The sequence below is a fragment of the Macaca fascicularis genome, chromosome 18 (genome assembly GCF_037993035.2).
Source record: "Macaca fascicularis isolate 582-1 chromosome 18, T2T-MFA8v1.1".
Classification (NCBI taxonomy): Eukaryota; Metazoa; Chordata; class Mammalia; order Primates; family Cercopithecidae; genus Macaca; species Macaca fascicularis.
The window spans coordinates 65,566,814-65,586,970 of NC_088392.1; the positions used below are offsets into that span (position 1 = coordinate 65,566,814).

General features: G+C 42.3%; 1 protein-coding gene across 10 annotated transcripts in view; it reads left to right on the plus strand.

Moving 5' to 3' along the window:
• The window catches only part of OSBPL1A (oxysterol binding protein like 1A), a 225,405-nt gene that overhangs the window by 200,447 nt on the left and 4,801 nt on the right, over window positions 1–20,157 (plus strand). For 9 of the 10 annotated variants that reach the window (XM_005587007.5, XM_045378302.3, XM_045378300.3 and 6 more), the window contains 8 exons: window positions 5,420–5,554; window positions 6,550–6,647; window positions 7,978–8,160; window positions 13,756–13,863; window positions 14,755–14,844; window positions 16,164–16,290; window positions 19,254–19,370; window positions 19,995–20,118. In XM_005587007.5, the coding sequence (XP_005587064.3) occupies window positions 5,420–5,554; window positions 6,550–6,647; window positions 7,978–8,160; window positions 13,756–13,863; window positions 14,755–14,844; window positions 16,164–16,290; window positions 19,254–19,370; window positions 19,995–20,118 (982 nt within the window). The remainder of the gene's footprint in view (window positions 1–5,419; window positions 5,555–6,549; window positions 6,648–7,977; window positions 8,161–13,755; window positions 13,864–14,754; window positions 14,845–16,163; window positions 16,291–19,253; window positions 19,371–19,994; window positions 20,119–20,157) is intronic. The other variant, XM_045378301.3, reaches the window with a different exon arrangement.

The window sequence follows — 20,157 nt, forward strand, 5'->3', positions numbered from 1 at the left end:
CATCTCGTTTTACCCTTGATTAGAAGAGCAATGCATGTTCAAATCTGGAAAATACAGAAAAGCATAAGGAAGGTTATTAGGATTCCCTATGCCCCCAACTCCTAGAGATACCCACTGTTAACTTTTTGATGTTACTGTCTTCTAGCGTTTGTTTCTATGTCTATAAAAACATATTTAACGAGATTAGAATATTTTTGAACATGTTGCTTTATAACCTGTTTTTTTTTCTCTCAGATTTTAAGGTGAATATTTATTTAGAATGAGGAAAAATCACAAGTTTTGAAGTGTAAATATCACTATTACCACAGTAATGTTGTTTGTGTCTAGTACCACAAACAATATAAATCCAAAATCATTACAGTCTTCTTTAATTGCCTTAGCATTCTTCTGTACTTTTTTTGTTATTCTTTTTTGTCTTTACATTCTCTTTTATCACATGTGACTGCGACTATGATATTTTCTGTAGCAGAACTAGAAAGATAATTTGACCTTTCGTAAAGTATGATTCATCAAAATTCGTTCTTAAAATTTCATTTTATTTTTTAAGACAGGGTCTTGCTCTGTCACCCAGCCTAGAATGCAGCAGCACGAACATGATTCACTGTAGCCTTGACTTCCTGAGCTCAGGCAAGCCTTCTGCCTCGGCCTCCTGAGTAGCTGGGACTACAGATGTACGCCCCCATGCTTGGCTAGTTTTCTGATTTTTTTTGTAGGGATGGGATCTCACTTTGCTGCCCAGGCTGGTCTCGAATTCCTGGGCTCGTGATCCCTGTGCCTTGGTCCCCAAACTGGTGAGACTGCATGTGTGAGCCACCATGCTTGGCCTCATTTTATTTTTTAAAAGACTTTTATTTTATAAAGTAGTTTTCAGTTTACAGCAAAATTAAGAGGAAGGTGCGGAGAGTTCCCACACACTCCCCGGCCCCACACGTGCATAGCCTCCCCGTAGTCAGCATCCCTCACCAGGGCGGCCCATTTGTTAGAACTGGTGAACCTGGCCAGGTGCGGTGGCTCATGCCTGTAATCCCAGCACTTTTGGGAGGCTGAGGTGGGCAGATCACAAGGTCAGGAGTTCGAGACCAGCCTGGCCAACATGGTGAAACCCCATCTCTACTAAAGATACAAAAAATTAGCCGGGCGTGGTGGCACTACAGGTGGTGCCTGTAGTCCCAGCTCTTTGGGAGGCTGAGGCAGGAGAATTGCTTGAACCCAGGAGGTGAAGGTTGCAGTGAGCCGACAATGCACCATTACACTCCAGCCTGGGCGACAGGGCGAGACTCCGTCTCAACAACAACAACAAAAAGAATCAGTGAACCTGCGATACTTCATCACCCCAGGTTCGCAGTTTATACTAGGGCTCACTCTTGGTGTTCCGTGCTCATGTAATGACGTGTATCCAACATTGTAGCACCATACAGAGTGTTCTCACTGCCTTAAAAACCCCCTTTGCTCTGCCTGTTCATCCCTCCCCCTTACTCTGGGCAACCACTGACCCTTTCACTGTCTCCATGGTTTTGTCTTAACCAGAATGTCATATAATTGGAATCATACTGGCTTTTTTTCCCTTAGTAATAGGCATCTGTGTCTGCTCCATGTCTTTCCATGACTTGATAGCTCATTTCTTTTAGGCGCTGAATAATATTTCAAACGTTACCAATTTTTTTACTCAGCATTTAGCTGTGTTAACCACATGCATTATTAAGCAAGACCTTTGTCTTCAAAGAGCTCTCCATTGAAGGAGGCGGGAAGTTCTGTGTGTGACAAATGCCTGAAAAGGGAAAGCTCACGGGGCAGTGAGAATGCAGGCTGCATCGGGGGCGGGGCACACCTGCAGTGTTCCCCTCTCTGTGAGGTGATGGGGGGGCATAGATGGGGTATAAGATAGTGTCCCTTTCCCAAGGAATTGTATTACTATACACGTAGCAAGATAAGCTGGTTATCACCCATACCATAACAGTAGGTAATAGAATCTAATCTCTGATCAAATGCTCAGTTGTGAGCAGTACATTTTGGTACTCTAGCAATTGGAAGGAGGAGGAAATCAGTGAGTGCTACAATACTTGAGGAGGAAAGACTTGAACTGGGCCTTGAAATCTGGGTAGGACATAGAGGAATAAAGGGAAGAGAGAGCAGGGCATTCCAGGTTAAGTGGTGGTTGTAATGAGGCTTTTGCTGCAGTACCTGGCACATAGTAGGTGCTCAGTTAAATATGTGTTTAATGAAAGCATAAACATGCCAGAAGGAACAAAGTAGGAGTAATACACCTCTTTTAGCATCAGAGATGTTGACTGTCATGCACCATTGGTGGGAGTATAAATTGGTTAAGCTGTTTTGGAAAGCATTCAGCTTGGTAGTGTCTGTAAAAAAAATAAATAAATAAAATAAATTAAAATGAGAATGCTTTTGACCCAGAAAGTCCACTTTAGAGAAATCTACTTAAAATCCCTATTTGCCTATATTCTTAAAGATATATGATTAAATAGTTCACAGTGTGTCCATATATGGATGTTGTTTTAAATTTAACAAACACATCTAGCATTATTAATGTGCCCAGAACTATGCTTTATGATAGATACTATTATATTAGCGCTTAGTACTTATTGATGAGGAAACCGGCACAGGGTTTAACTTGGTCAAAGCCACACGGCTAGTAAATGGTGAACCCAGCAGTGGAACTCAATGTGGTTCGGTGGTCTTAGCATTACACTATCCTGTGATTAGAAAGAACTTGACTCGATGTATGTACCTTACATGTGTATAACACCCCGCTAAAAGATCCCCAAAACACAGTGAAAGTGTAATGAGTCAATACATAGAGCTGACATCATGCATTAAAACAAACAAATTTTGGCTGGGCACAGTGGCTTACGCCTGTAATCCCAGCGCTTTGGGAGGCTGAGGTGGGTGATCACCTGAGGTCAGGAGTTGGAGACCAGCCTGGCCAACATGGTGAAACTCCGTCTTTACTAAAAATACAAAAAAATTAGCCAGGCATGGTCCTGCACGCCTGTAGTTCCAGCTGCTCGGGAGGCTGAGGCATGACAATCGTTTGAACCTGGGAAGTGGAGGTTGTAGTGAGCCGAGATCGCGCCTTTGCACTCCAGCCTGGGCAACAAGAGCAAAACTCTGCCTCCAAAAAAAAAAAAAAAAAAAGAAATTCTCTGTGTGTGAATATAAATCAGGAGTATGTATGCGTATGTGTGTGAATACATAGGTCTGTATCCCAAAGTGTTGCTGTTGTTTTGTGTCCGGGGAGAGGAGTGGGAAAGGAAAGTAAAGAGACATTTTCGTGTTTTTATTTCAATATTATATTTTATACTAAGATAGTTATGTATTTCCTAATTAGTTTTTTTAATAGAAAAAAACAATAATGATAGTTTTTATTGAAAAATAGAAGGCCAGGTGCTATGGCTCACACCTGTAATTGCAGCCCTTTGGGAGGTTGAAGTGGGAGGATTGGATCCCTTGAGGTCAGGAGTTCGAGACCAGCCTGACCTGGTGAAACCCTGTCTCTACTAAAAAAGTACAAAAATTATCTGGATCTGGTGGTGCACATCTGTAATCCCAGCTACTCCAGAGGCTGAGGCAGGAGAATTGTGTAAACCTGGGAGGCAGAGGTTACGGTGAGCCAAGATTGTGCCACTGCACTCTAGCCTGGGTGACGGAGTAAGACTCCATCTCAAAAAACAAAAAAAGAAAGAAAGAAAAAGAGAAGAAAGAGAGCCTGGGGCATTTCAATAAAGACAAGCCTTGGCAGTCCCAGTTTTTTTTTACTTGTCCCCAGTAGTGAATCTCTGGGTTTAATGAGCTCTTAGAGTATATGTAGTTGAGCCTTCCTTTCTCTATATACATTCCTGTTTTCCCTCATCTCCCCAGTGATGCAGCAATAAAATTACCATTTTAGGCTGAGCTGTTACATGTCTGTGTGTTTTCTGCAGTATTTTATGATAATGAATGAGCTTATTTTCTTTTTTTTTCTTTTCTTTTTTTTTTTTTTTTTTTTGAGACGGAGTCTCGCTCTGCCGCCCAGGCTGGAGTGCAGTGGCCGGATCTCAGCTCACTACAAGCTCCGCCTCCCGGGTTTACGCCATTCTCCTGCCTCAGCCTCCCAAGTAGCTGGGACTACAGAGCTTATTTTCTTTGAATGCGCTCCAGTTTCAGTTCTGTGAAGGTTGCATTATTTTTAATTGAAAATCTCAGTGGGAACATGGATATTTAGGGGGAAAAGTCAGAGGTAAGTCAGGTGGCATTCAGCCTGACTGCACCTCAGCACTGTTCACCCGCCCGCACGACCAGCCAGCAGCCCTCATGAAAGACCTGATTCCCAAGGGAATGGTTGATAGCAGTTTGGGAAGATCGTCAGAATATTCCAGTAAATACCAAGATAGGTGTGTTACTTAATGAATTTTGTAAAGGCCTCACCAGAATATTGCTTGCTGGTGGCACATGGTAAACAGAATTGAACTGTTGCAGTTGAGGTCGGAAAATTCCTAATTGTTAAATGATTTTTGAGAGTTGATTGTGATGGCAGCATTCTGGCAGACAGAATTTAAAATCTATTCTGTAAAATATGCCGTAGCCTGCTAGTACCCTAACCCATAATTTATACTAGATTGGTGTGCTCAGATAAGCTCGGTGTGGTTGCATCATTTCATTTCATTGTCATTTCAAAAGCTGTGAAATTTGTTTTGGAAAATTACTCACAAAAATGGTATGAGTGGTTAATCCTTAGCCCATTGTTACAACATAAATGTAAACATATTGAAATTTTCACACATATATTTGAACAGACAGTGATTCATGACTTGAACAGCCCCAGACCTGAAGCTGTTCCACACTCCACTGAGAAGGCAGGAAGGGGAGTTTTAGAAGGTGTTCTTTGAGGGAGCAAAAAAGTATATTCATATTGGTGAAAGTGTAACATCCCTAGATAGAGGTTAGTTTGGCGGTTCTGATTGGTGAGGCTTAAGTCGACAAGGGAGGGGGTTTCAACGGTTTGCTTATGAAGGAACTCAGGGCATTGGAGCCATCTCCAGGAATTAATGGCCCTGCAGTTAATTATTTTACCACCACTACGAAGAGTTTTGTTTGTCTCCATTGCCATTGTCTCCCATTTCCTAATTCTGATGCAAGACAGACTAAGAGTCATCGCTCATGCTCCCCAGCAGCTGGTGAGCTCCCTGGAGCCACGGAGAATGTTTGGGCAGTCTTTGTATTTCCTCCTTCAAGACCTAGAAGGATACACTCCACGGTATTAGGTGCTCTGGGGAGATTTTGTGAAATTGAACCAATATTGAAGAAATTTCACGAGTTGCTAGTTTCTGTTCTGTCCTTTCCAGGAGGATGTTATGTAAAGATAACAATAGTTTTGTTTGTTATGTATATGGGACGTAACACTTTCAATTTTCTGGTTCAATAGGAACTATCCAAGATCACGATGCCAGTTATATTTAACGAGCCTCTGAGCTTCCTACAGCGCCTAACTGAATACATGGAGCATACTTACCTCATCCACAAGGCCAGTTCACTGTCTGATCCTGTGGAAAGGATGCAGGTAGGAGCCAAGGGAGGAAAATGTCTAACTCTGAGAGACCTCGTTACCAACCCACCCCGAACACACACACACACACACATTCACACAATTAGTGTTAAATTCCATGTGAGGTTGGGCAATTTTATCAAAGCTCAGTCCGCACGTCTGGAGTGTCCTCTGGTCAGGGCGACACCATCGTGCAAAGACCGATGAGTATTACAGGAGAAGCGGGAGGTGGCCCGTAAGCAAACCTGGATATTAGGGGGCTTTTGCTAAATATTTAGTTGAGAAAGTAGCATTGTGTTAGGGGAAGAATTCAACCTTTCTTCTTTCAGACTTTCTCAGGGTATTTCCAAGAAGAAGTTAACACACACACACACATATAAAGTAGAAAAATATGTTTGTGCTTACTTGGGTATATAAATATATATACATTGCTATATGTTAAAAGACAGGAAGGAATTGCACTTTTTAATTTTTTAGATGGAAGATTTTATATGTTGTACATGGGTGGACTAGTTAGAGGCAGAGTATAGTGGACACATTGTTCTCCTTCAGCAAAACAATAGCATTCTAAACTGACTCTTTCTGTCCTTGCATTTATATAAATCAGCATTTTCCAACCTCAGTGGACTTAACACCAATTAAGTTGTGGAGTTTTATATCTCTTTCCCCAATCCTGGAGTGTGATACTTTTAAAAATTTTTAAATGAATTAAAAGTAACTTTGGACTTGAGGGTTTTTTGAAAGTCCTTAAGAGAATCTGTAGCACTGTTAGAGTGTGATGAAAACCATGGTTGGGAATAACCAGTCACTACAGGAAGTGACTGAAAGTTATTTTCATTCTGAATATCCAGGTTTCCATGTTCCACTGCTAGAGCCATATTAAAACTCCAAAGTAATTAAACTCCTCAAAATAATTCTGTAAATTACTGTCTTCGGCAAAATTTCAGTTCCTAAAAGAATGCGGTGCAAGCTCGGCTGTTTTTGACTTGTTCTCATGCTCTGTCCCACAGTGTGTAGCTGCGTTTGCTGTATCTGCCGTTGCTTCTCAGTGGGAGCGGACTGGAAAGCCTTTCAACCCACTGCTGGGAGAGACTTATGAATTAGTGCGGTGAGGCTTTTCTCTTGCATGCTCTATGTAGCCTTGCAGATGAAGAGGAGAAATACATATGTATTGGTCATCACCAATAACAATTACATAGGACTGGAGCAAGTTAACAATTTTGATGTCTGTTTCTAGGATAGCTATTATTTTAGAGACTGTCAAAAATATTGAAACATACATAAAAGCTACCATTAAAAAAATAACTGCAAGGATTTTTGTATTTCTGATCACATGGGATTAATCACCCTCCTTTTCTCCTTATGTAGATCATAAGACATGATCGAGTTTTTAAAAATAATCATTTAAGATATATTAGCTGGGTATGGGGACACAGGCCTATAGTCCCAGCTACTTGAGAGGCTGAGGCAGCAGGATCTCTTGAGCCCAGGAGCTCTGGGCTGTAGTGCTCTGTGCTGGTCAGGTGTCCATACTAAGTTTGGCACGAATATGGTGACCTCCCAGGAGAGGGAGGTCAGAAATGGAGCAGCTCAAAACCCCCGTGCTGGTCAGTGGTGGGGTTGCACCTGTTATTAGCCACCGCACTCCAGCCTGGGCAACAGTGAGGCCCTCTTATAAAAATATCTCTTTATTAAAAAATATAAATAAAAGATATTAGCATAAGTATCTATTGTTTGCATAAAGCCAATGACTGCATCTGTAAGTGCAGTTCTGTTTGCTTGAGCTAGCCTGTGTGTTGTTTATACATGATTAAGGGACTTTATTTGGCTTTAGTTTTTCTATGTGTTCCTCTTCTTCTCTGCACAAGTTTTGATCTCATTTATTCCCTAGATGTTTGAAAGTGGACACAAAGTCATTCAAATTCGTCGGGGTGTTCTTTATTTTAGTTTGTTCAAGTAGCTAGCGTTACAACATTGGATTTGGTGGTGTGGGTTGCATTTGTATAATTTCTCATAGATTAAGTTGTTTCATTGCAAGGAGAATAAAGAATTGTTGGTTGGGCATAGTGGCTCACGCCTGTAATCCCAGCACTTTGGGAGGCCGAGGCAGGCAGATCACGAGGTCAGGAGTTCGAGACCAGCCTGACCAACATGATGAAACCCCATCTCTACTAAAAATACAAAAATTAGCCAGGTGTAGTGGTGCCTGTATTCCCAGTTACTCAGGAGGCTGAGGCAGGAGAATTGCTTGAACCCGGAAGGCAGGGGTTGCAGTGAGCCGAGATCATGCCACTGCACTCCAGCCTGAGCGACAGAGCGAGATTCTGTCTCAACAGCAACAAAAAAAGAATTGTTTACTTTGAAAGGGCAATTATGTACATGTTTAATGATAGAGTTAATTATAATGTTGCTTTTTTTTTTTTTTTTTAAATCTTAAGAGATGACCTTGGATTTAGACTCATCTCTGAACAGGTCAGCCATCACCCACCAATCAGTGCATTTCATGCTGAAGGATTAAACAATGACTTCATCTTTCATGGCTCAATCTATCCCAAACTGAAATTCTGGGGGAAGAGTGTAGAAGCAGAACCCAAAGGAACCATCACCTTGGAGCTCCTTGAGTGAGTTCTAATCAAGCCATTAAACTCTTTTCATGTATACCTACCTGTAAGTGTAGACATGCACACTCAGCTGACCTTATTGTTCAAAAGCTGGAGTAAAAGAAACAGCTTTCATATAATGCAAACTGTCTACCTCTGTGTAAAAGAATTTGAGAAACATGGCAGTAGCCATTGCTAATTAATCTGGATATGTGTAAGTAGTTTAACCTGATGTTTGACTCTGGTGTTTGGATCTATTTTAAGATGGATGGAGTTAATTGCTTCATGACATTTCTTATGAAACATGCTTTTTTATATCCTTGTGCCAATGTTTTGTTTACAGATCTTTCAAAATGAATTCACTTTGAGAAATAATGAAATGACAATTGTGTGGCACATGTTAGGCGTTAGATAAATTGGGAGTGCTCTTCTTTTGCAAGATTAGCTTTAAATCCACAATTAATTCCAGTTAGGATAGAATAAGCATACGATCCCCTATCTCTTTAACACTGATTACAACTAGAAACCCCAGACAGAAGACAAAGCAACAACCTGAGGACTCTGAAAAGTAGATAGTAGCAGGCAGACCGGGGAGGGAGATCAAAACCTGAAGACCAGTATGGCAGTGAGTTTACTGGTTTTATATATTTCTCCCATTTCTGGCTTAGAATCAGAGCAGCAAATTGCAGAACTGGGAACTGGAGGCAGACCGAAAAAGTTCTAAGAGTAACTCTCTCTTTCTAATTAAAGGACATAGAAAGACACCCTTGCAGGAAGTAGAGAATAGGGGAAATCCTGTTTCAATTTTGTCTCACAGCCTTGTCCCAAAGCAAGCCCTAGGGTCTGTAGCTACACTCTTGCTGCGATGGTGGCTGTGGCAATCACACACGTACCTCAAACTCAGAGTCCTTCTCTTTGGCCAGAGGGACTGAGTAAAGGAACCCCTGGGGTCCAAAGAGCGTGAGAGAATCCCTGTTACTTGTTCTTCTTTCTTTTCTTTTACCCCTTTACCCCAGAGGAAGACCTAGTTGTGGGAGATACGAGACAGAGCAGAGAGGCTCAAACCCCAGCTTGCCAGCCGGAGGGGAGAGAAAGCGCCCCCTGGTGTCTAAGAGTGTTAGGGAAACCACAAAGAGGAGGGAGCTCAAGAAAGGGGGTCCCCTAAAGCTGTGTTATGAGTTCCTCAGCTCCTCCCTACACGCATGCACTGAAATGACCCAGAAGGCTCCACAAGGGCCTCAGGATCTGAAATACTGTGTGGCCTGAGATCCAGGTCCCTGGATGGCTATTGAGGGGTATATCTGAGCAGCACTACAGAGGCTTTGAAAATTAAACTGACACTGGAATCAAAGCCCACAGGAGGAGAGTCAGGACTTCTGACCTGAAACTCTGTTAATTGCCTACTAAAACAAAATTTTTATCAGTATTCTCCAGAAGAGGTTAAGAGGACAGAGTCTTATAATATTTAGGTGTCCAGAATACAATCCAAAATCATTCAGCATAGCAAGAAACAGGAAAATCTCAACAAACTAAAATAGAAAAGGCAGTCAACAGACTCCAGTCCAAAGTTGACCCAGATACTGTCATTCGTATCCGAGATGTAAAGTAGCTCCACCAGAGAAAGGTGGACGCTCTCAAATGAGTAGAAAGACATTTTAGCAAAAAAAAAAAAAAAAAAAAAAAAAGAAGTATTTTTGGAAATTTTAGTACTAAAACTATAGTGATAGAATAGTAATAATAACTGGGATAGGCTCAATGGTAGAATGCAGATGTTGAAATATGTACAGGATGTGTATGTTGAAAACTACAAGATACTGTTGAAAGTGATCAAGGATTATCTGAGTAATGCAGAGACACACTGTGTCTGGATATGTTTGGAAGCCTCAATTATAGTTAAGATGTCGGTTCACCCCTCACTGAACACAATCCAAATCAAAATCCCAAGATGATTTTTAACAGATACAGAGAAGTTGATTCTAAGTTTGTATGGAAAGACAAATGACAGAGAACAGCCAAAATACTTTTGAAAAGGAAGAGCAGAATTGATGGACTCCCACTACCCAATTTTAAGACTTAACTCTAAAGCTGTTGTAATCAAGACAGTGTGGTGGTGGCCAAAGTAGAGACTGCATAGATTAATGCGACAGGGAAGAGAATCCAGAAATTGACCCACAGAAATGTGGTCAGTTGATTTTTGACAAAGGTGCAAAGGCAGTACTGCTAAGAAGAATAGTCCTTTCCACAGAAAACCGTCTGTGATATGGAGGCAGTTGGACATCTATATGTTAAAAAATGAACCTCAAACTAGACCTCACACCTTTTACAAAAATCAGCTCAAAATAGATCATAGGCTAAAATAAAATGCAAAACTAAGGGTTTTGGAAGAAAACGTAGGAGAAAATCTTACAACTTTGGATTATGCAAAGAACTCTTATGGATATGATGCCAAAATTACAACCCATGGAAGACAAAAAGTGATAAATTTGATTTTATTAAATTAAAAACCTTATATTGAAAGATACTGTTCAGAGAATGAAAAGATAAGCTACAGAATAGTAAAAATTATTTGCAAATCATATAGCCAACAAAGGACTTGTAGCCGCAATATATAAAGAATTCTTAAAACTCAACAATAAGAAATGATAAGGTCAGGCGCAGTGACTCATGCCTGTAATCCCAGCACTTTGGGAGGCTGAAGTGGGAGGATCACTTGAGCCCAGGAGTTTGAGACCAGCCTGGGCAACATAGTGAGTCCTCGTCTCTACTAAAACATTTTAAAAATAGCCAGGTTTGGTGACATGAGCCTATTGTCCCAGTTACTTGAGAGGCTCAGGTGGGAGGATCTCTCAAGCCCAGGAGTTCGAGGCTGCAGTGAGCCATGATTACGCCACTGTACTCCAGCCTGGGCAACAGAGTGAGACCCTGTCTCTGGAACAACAACAAAAAAAAGAACAATAAAAAATTATTTTGCCCAATGGGGCGAAAAATGTGAATAGATACTTCATATATATATGTATATATATATATGTATCAAATAAGTGCATGAAAAGATGCTGTCAGCTGATTGCAGTGGCTCACACCTATAATTCCAGTTACTTAGGAGGCTGAGGCAGGAGGATTGCTTGAGGCCAGGAGTTCAAGACCAGCCTAGGCAGCATAGTGAAACTCTATCTCTAAAAAAATAAAATAAATTTAGCCAGGCATGGGGACACAGGCCTGTAGTCATAGCTAAGCTAAGGCAGGAGGGTCACTTGAGCCAAGGAGTTCGAGGCTGCAGTGAGCTATGTTCCACCACTGCACTCCACCCTAGATGGTAGAATAAGACCTCATCTCTAAAAAATAAATAAATATAAATGTAAAAAGATGTTCAACAGCATCAGTTATTAGAGAACTACGAAGTTGAAACCACAATGAGATAGCCATATACCTATTACAATGTCTAAAACCAAAATAATTGTAAACATTGACAATCCCAAGTGCTGACAAGGATGTGGAAGAGCTAGAAATCTCATACAGGTTGAGTATCCCTTTATAAAAATATACTAGAAGTGTTTTGGATTTTGAATATTTTCAGATTTTGGAATATTTGCATTATACCTACCGGTTTAGCATCTCAAATCCAAAATTCCAAAATCTGAAATGCTCCAGTGAGCATTTCCTTTGAGTGTCATGTCAGTGCTCAAAAAGTTCCCGATTCTGGAGCATTTCAGATTTCCAAGTTTCGAATTTGGAATGTTCAACCTGTGTATTGTTGGTGTTGGAATGTAAAATGGTCGAGCCACCCTGGAGAACGGTTTGGCAGTTTCTTATATAGTTAACCTTATGTTTATCACATGACTCAGCAATACCACTCCTAGGTATTTACCTTAGAGAAATGGAAACTCACTTTCTTCCCAAAAGCTGTATATAAATGTTTATAGTAGCATTATTCATCACCACGAAACACTGAAAACAGCCCACCTGCCCTTCAGTGGGTGAATGGTCACACAAAGGGTGGCACATCCATACAGCGGAATCCTACTCAGCACAAAGATTGATACGTAGAACAACACAGATGAATTTCAGGTGCATGATACAAATTGAAGATGCTAATCTCAAAAGGTAATCTACATTTATATGATGTCTGGAAAAGGAAAAACTATTGCAATGGAGAACAGATCAGTTGTTGGGGATAAGGAATGGGTTGGAGATCCAGGGATTAGAAGTAGAGAAAGGTTTAACTACCAGGAGAAGCATGAGCGAAGTGTTTGTGGGTGGAGGAGTTGTTTAGGATTCTGATTGTGTTGGTGGTGGTTACACAGATCTGTACAAGCATAGACCTGATGAGCTTTACCTTATGTAAATTAAAAAACACATATCTAAGGACGAATATATGAAGGTGCAGCGGTGGCTCATGCCTGTAATCCCAGCAGTTTGGGAGGCCGAGGCAGGTGGATCACCTGAGGTCAGGAGTTCAAGACCAGCCTGGCCAACATGGCGAAACCCCGTCTCTACTAAAAATACAAAAATTAGCCAGGCATAGTGGCAGGCGCCTGTAGTGCCAGCTGCTTAGGAGGCTAAGGCAGGAGAATCGCTTGAACCCAGGAGGTGAAGGTTGCAATGAGCCGAGATCACACCACTGTACTCCAGTCTGGGTGACAGAGCGAGACTCTGTCTCAAAAAATAAAAAGTAATAATAATAAAACTTTTTTTTTTTAACTTTTAGGTTTAGGGGTACATGTGTGGGTTTGTTCTGTTGGTAAACTATTGTCATAGGAGTTTGTTGTACAGATTATTTCATCACCCAGGTACTAAGCCTAGTACCCAATAGTTATTTTTTCTGATCCTCTCCCTCCTCCCAACCTCCATCCTGAGGTAGGCCCCTGTGTCTGTTCATCCTTTCTTTGTGTCCTTGAGTTCGCATCATTTAGCTCCCACTTATAAATGAGAACATGTGGTATTTGGTTTTCTGTTCCTGTGTTAGTTTGCTAAGGATAATGGCCTCCAGCTCCTCCATATTCCCGGAAAAGACATGAACTTGTTCTTTTTTATGGCTGCATAGTATTCCATGGTGTCTGCGTGCCACATTTTCTTTATCCAGTCTATCACTGGTGGGCATTTAGGTTGATTCCATGTCTTTGCTATTGTGAACAGTGCTGTAGTGAACATTCACGTGCGTGTATCTTTATGGTAGAATGATTTCTATTCCTCAGGGTATATAGGATTATAAAATATCGGGAGTTTATTCACATAGATTAGTTTTTTCCTTTGGTGAGCTGGAGGGTACTTTCTCTAGAAAGCGCTAAATAGACTTTATTTTCTGTTTCTACTTCAGCTTTTTTTTAATGTTTCATGACACTTTTGAATGCTTGAAATGATTATGTACCTAGTTTATTTGGAGTTTGGTGGAAGTATAGAATTTTTTCTTAAGCTGTTACTTCCTTTCAAGAAACAAGAATGGGCAAATGATCCCAATTTTATGGTGAGTTAACATCAATAGAATTTTTAAAGTCTTAGAACTTAGTTACCTCAAGCAACCTGGTTTGTTATTCTGAGTAATGGCATTTGGAGCAAGTGCACTTTTTAAACAAAATGATACCTCTCTCTTATTTTTCTGGGTTTGGTTTTGTTTTTTAGACACAATGAGGCATATACATGGACAAATCCCACCTGCTGTGTGCATAATATCATTGTGGGTAAACTGTGGATCGAACAGTACGGCAATGTGGAAATCATAAACCACAAGTAAGGCACCTTGGGGTACTTCATTCCTTCAGTTTTCATCAAGCAGTTTTAGTGGACTTCAGGTTTCTTGGTTTTGTCTGTCTTTAAAGAAAAGCTCTAAAACAGTCTGATGAAAATTTAAGAATCAGGCAATATAGGTTGGGCGTGGTGGCTCACGCCTATAATCCTAACACTTTGGGAGGCCGAGGCAGGTGGATCACGAGGTCGGGAGTTCGAGACCAGCCTGGCCAAGATGGCGAAACCCTGTCTCTACTAAAAATATAAAAATTAGCCGGGTGTAGTAGTGGGCACCTGTAATCCCAGCTACTCACGAGGCTGAGGCAGGAGAATTGCTTGAACCCAGGAGGTGGAGGTTGCAGTGAGCCAAGATCATGCCACTGCACTCTAGCCTGGGCGACGGAGAAAGACTCCATCTCATAAAAAAAAAAAAAAAAAAAAAGAAAAGAAAAGAAATCAGGCAATATAACTCTTGAATGACTGGAAGCCCATTTATTTAATAAAGAGGGTTCATTAAAGTCTCTGATTAGGGAAGACTGGGTGAACCCAGCTCTCCTGGCTTCTGTGAACCTTAATTCCAATCTCAGCTCGTTTTGCTTCCTTTGTCTAGTGGGGGCCAGGGAGACGGAGCGTAGGAGTTACTAGAAAGAGCTGGGCTCCCATTCTACTTTGTGACCTTAGGCAAGTCACGTATTCTTTCTGCACCTCACGTCCCTTTTCTTTACGGTGGGAAGATTCCCAATCGAGGATTGATCATGATCACTTTAGTGTGGAGCCGGGCACACAGAGAAAATCCGTAAACAGTAGCTGCTGCTAGAAAAATTATCACAGTTATTTTTCTCTACTGCTGCTTTGGTAATAAATGATCATCTGAACTTAATATTTTCTTTATAGGACTGGGGACAAATGTGTGTTGAATTTTAAGCCATGTGGCCTTTTTGGTAAGGAATTACACAAAGTTGAAGGCTACATTCAAGATAAAAGGTAAAATTTCCATTGTAAATGTTGAATAGTATAGATTTTGTTCACTAGATAAAATGTCGGTATTAAAATACATTGTCAGCCGAGCGCGTTGGCTCACGCCTGTAATCCCAGCACTTTGGGAGGCTGAGGTGGGCAGATCACGAGGTCAGGTTCAAGACCAGCCTGGCCAACATAGTGAAACCCCATCTCTACTAAAAATACAAAAAAATTAGCCGGGCATGGTGGTGGGCACCTGTAATCCCAGCTACTTGGGAGGCTGAGGCAGAAGAATTGCTTGAACCTGGGAGGTGGAGGTTGCGGTCAGCCGAGATTGTGCCACCACACTCCAGCCCAGGTGACAGCAAGACTCCGTCTGAAAAACAAAAAACAAAAAACATTGCCATAACCTAGGAAACAAGCATTCTAATAAGTTGAAAAATCTTTCGTCGCCGGGCGCGGTGGCTCAAGCCTGTAATCCCAGCACTTTGGGAGGCCGAGACGGGCGGATCACGAGGTCAGGAGATCGAGACCATCCTGGCGAACACAGTGAAACCCCGTCTCTACTAAAAAAATACAAAAAACTAGCCGGGCGAGGTGGCAGGCGCCTGTAGTCCCAGCTACTTGGGAGGCTGAGGTAGGAGAATGGCGTGAACCCGGGAGGCGGAGCTTGCAGTGAGCTGAGATCCGGCCACTGCACTCCAGCCTGGGTGACAGAGCGAGACTCCATCTCAAAAAAAAAAAAAAAAAATCTTTCGTCTACAAGGAAGTGTGTTTCATTAAAGAACCTGATTTGGTTGCACACAGTGGCTCATGCCTGTATTCCCAGCACTTTGGGAGGCTGAGTGGGGAGGATTGCTTCAGCCAGTTCGAGACCAGCCTGGATAACATAGTGAGACCCTGTCTCTACAAAAAACATTTTTTTAATTAGGCAGGCGTGGTGGCGCATGCCTGTGGACCCAGTTACTCTGGAGGCTGAGGTGGGAGGAACCCTTGAGCCCAGGAGGTTGAGGCTACAGTGAGCCATGATTCTACCACTGTACTCCAGCCTGAGTGACAGAGTGAGACCCTCTGTCTCTCTCCCTCTCTCTCTCTCACACACACACACACACACACAAAAGAAAATCTGATTCGTACACACCTTTATAGTAATATTCAGTTGCAGCAAAACAGTCGAAGACCATGTCACCCTGAACACGCCTGATCTCATCTGCTCTTGGAAGCTAAGCAGGGTCAGGCTTGTTTAGGACTTGGATGGGAGACCATCTGGGAATACCAGGTGCTGTCAGCTTTAAAAAAAACAAACACTGGTTTGTTAACTAAACATCGGTTTTTCTTGCCAGCAAGAAGAAGCTCTGTGCCCTCTATGGGAAGTGGACTGAATGTTTATACAGTGCTGACCCTGCCACGTTTGATGCTTACAAAAAAAATGATAAGAAAAATACAGAAGAGAAGAAGAACAGCAAACAGGTGAACATCCTGTCAGGTGGTATCAAAGGATAACTGGATTCTTCAATGTGTCCTAATCCTTTTGGAGTTGGCCTGTTCTAGGGTCACAATTCGACTTTCTTCTTCCTTGTTGCTAATGCATATCGCTTTCCTCTTTTTAATGATCAGACATTTGCTTTAACAAGTACTCGGCATAGGCTTGTATAGGATATGGACACGTATCAGTTTTTTAACTGTGGAGCAGTTATATGCGGAACTTTGCTTTAATTCACAGCTTTGGAATGTTGGAGTTCATCTTAATGAAAGAAATTTTCTTTTCCTCCTGTTGATGTGCATAGAAAGTTGAAATTGTTGAAGATTTAAAATTTCCTCCAAAATTCTGACATTTTCATGCTTATCAGTTTTGTTGCCTTGTTCCTTATCGTGAAATTACTGAAGTTAAGACTGTTGTAGTGAAAGGAGTTATCCCTGGACTGTTGTCCTCTTCTTACTAACCTTTCTTTGTGGGACAGTAAAATCCCAGTAGGGGAGGCACATGGCTTCCTGTCGCGTGGTCCCAAGCAGGCTCCAGTGGTTGGCAAACTCCTGCCCCTTCCCTCCAGGCATAACTGCTCGAGGACTGTACCTCTTTGGACAGGAAATATTTGTTTGAGGATGGATTCCTTTCCAGTAACCAAGATAATGGTTCCAAGAGCAAACTCTGGGTTAGAATCTTAGCCCCACCGCTGATGAGCAGTGCAAGCCCAGATTTCTCATCTCTCTGCCTCAGTGCCTTCATTTGTAACACGGGCGCCATAATAGCACCTACCTGTTAAATGAGTTAACAAACATAATGGGCTCAGAATAGTATCTGCTCATAGTAAAGACGGATAAAGTCATTTCTGCCAAAAACACTTCCTCAGACTGGCATCTTGAGCGGCATCTGTGAGCTCGTTAGAAATGCAGGCGGCCCAGCTTCACCTCAGACCTACTGAAGACCAGTCTCTGGGGCTCTTTAACGTTTCTTATGCATGTGAAAGTTCAGGAAGCCCTAAGATCCCTCAAAAGCAGAAGGTGTATTTATGAGTGACTTTCTTTTGAGACAGAGTTAGCCTTGCTCCCAAAGTGAAAAGAGATTTATTAAATGGCCGGAGCATTCTGCTTTCCTGTGGCCGGGGCTGTTTCTTTCTTTCTTCGTTTCCCGTCAGCTGTGTGTGCACAGTTCTGCTTCCCTCTTTGCGTCCCGTGTTCCTGCCCACGGGAACTGTGCACCGACTGTGCTCCACAGCCAGCAGGAAACTGACAGGGCTGAGAAGGGCATGTCCGGGATTCTGGGACTCCTTGGCTGCAGCTCCTTGACAAAGACGATCTCCACAACACGCTTGCCTTCCAACTCTCTTCAGAGTGGGGATGGCCAAGAATGTTGGTGAAATTCCAGAGGACATTCCTTATATTCCCTAAATTCCCGGTCAGTCTGTGAGAAAGTGTTTTTTCCTCTTGGAGAGAGCAGGTATTCTCGCACATCCACTGCTTTTCTGGTCTCTCTCGTTCCTGTGTTCCTGTCATCTGCCTACCATGGATTTTGTTCCTGAACACAGACACTGCGGGAAGTTTGTGTCGTTAGCATTGTCACCTCTGTGCTATTTTGTAAACTGTATATTCACTGAATGTGTCTCAGGCAGGAGTTCTAGATCTGTTCACTGTGTGATGCTGGGACTAGGACTTACCCTTCCAAAGCCTTCATTCCATATGTCTAAAAAGCGGTCGTGACCTCTCCTCGAGGGGTTGTTGCATAAAGACCACATACATAGAACAGTAGCATAGCTGCGGCCGCGGGCAGGGGAGCCCGAGGAAACGCTGGCTCCCTGTGTTTCATCTAATGAAAAGTTCTCTTTTCATCAGATGCATTCGGGATCCCTCCTGGTCTTGTGCCATTGATACATTTAGTTGACTTCCCCAAGAGTGTAACCTTTTGTTGTTCTCAGATTGTTCCTTTCTAGTGTGTGGGCTCCACAAAAGTCAGGTAGTGACGGTGCTTCTCTAACACCCCAGTGGCTGAGCCTCCAGAAGTTCCTTAGTAGATACTTAAATGATGCTTTGGGAGGCAGGAGGATTGCCTGAAGCCAGGAGTTCAAGACCAGCCTGGGCAGCATGATGAGACCCCCCCATCTCTATAAAAACATTTTTAAAATATTTGCTGGGTGTGGTGGCACATACCTGTAGTCCCAGCTACTTGGGAGACAGGCAGGAAACTCACTTGGACCCAGGAGTTTTAGGTTACAGTGAGCTGTGATTGCACCACTGTACTTCAGTGTGGGCAACACAGCAAGACCCTATCTCAAAAATATTAAAAATAAATACTCAAATGAATTATTTTGTCTTTAAAAAGGAAACAGCCTTAAAAACATAAAACCCTATAGGAAAGAGTGATGATGATAATGACTTAAATGCAGGTAACACTAAGTGGCACAACACACAAAGCTTGTGAGACTCTTAGCACCCACTCGGGCATTCAGCAGGTATCCATTGGCTTCCCACACTGTTCAAAGTAAGGATATAAGAATTAGAAAGTCACAGTGTCCCTGCCCTCATGGAGTTTACATTCTAGTGGTGTGCAATAAACAATGGTTTACAATTTGCAAGTGTGTATATATTTTCCTAAGGACAGGGATATGTTCTAAGAAATCATTAGGTGATTTCGTCATTGTGCGAACCTCATCCAGTGTACTTACACAAACTTAGATCGTGTATGTATTTTTCTCTCTTTTATTCATGTGGAAAGCCAAAAGTCCCAACACTGTTACTGAGTATCAGTCATTTCCCTTACTTGATCTGCAATGCCAGTATCAAATGCCATATAGCAGATTTCTGTACATGCTCCACTATAACCTTAGGGGACTGCCATCATATTTACAGTTGGTTGTTGACTGAAGTATCATGATGTGGTGCTTGACTGTATCTTAAAACTTTTTACTGAAATTTTGTTCATTGGTTGGTTTTTCTAGATGAGCACCTCTGAGGAGTCGGATGAAATGCCAATGCCGGATTCTGAAAGTGTATTCATTATCCCTGGGAGCGTTCTTCTATGGCGAATAGCCCCACGGCCTCCAAATTCTGCCCAGGTGAGACTGGGCTTGCTGGCTGTGGCCTCGCTGTGTGTGTTCAGCACTGTGGCGCTCTTTCCTGGCACGTGCAGGGTCAGCCCAGGCAGCATGGAGACAGGCAGGTTGGCATCCCGAGCCCCCACTGAGTCCCGGGTGCTCCCTTCTTGCCTGAGCTCAGTGCATCGTAAGTGCATCATGCTGTCCATCCCTCTGGCATCTGGCTGGGAGGATGTATTGGGTTAGGGCTTCACTGGGGCTTAATAGCTACTTAGTGGTGAAACTTGCCCTGATTAAATATAAGCTGGTGCAGCCTAGTCAGTACCAGCCCTCCAGACCCAGCAAGAAATGATTTTAATGAAGATAAAAGAATGTTGGCTTTTGCTTAGAGTTCTATTTAAAGTTGATCATGATAGAGGATATTTATTCTGCAAAGCCTGCTTTGAGATTTTTTTGAGACAGATACCCACAGATGGTGCAGATTTGGGTGAAAACATTTAGATATGTGTGATCTGAGAAAGACTGACCATTGTTACCGCGAAAGGGAGGGGGTCATTGTCAAGTCAACCCTCTTCTACTTTCAGGACATTTCGTTTTGCGTTATGCCTTGGCATGTGTTAATTTCATCCTTTTGCTTCTTTTCAGATGTATAATTTTACTAGTTTTGCAATGGTTTTGAATGAAGTAGACAAAGACATGGAGAGTGTGATCCCCAAGACAGACTGCAGGTTACGGCCTGACATTAGAGCCATGGAAAATGGAGAGATAGGTAACTAGCCAGTGAAGACTCATTTCTCGGGGGATGATG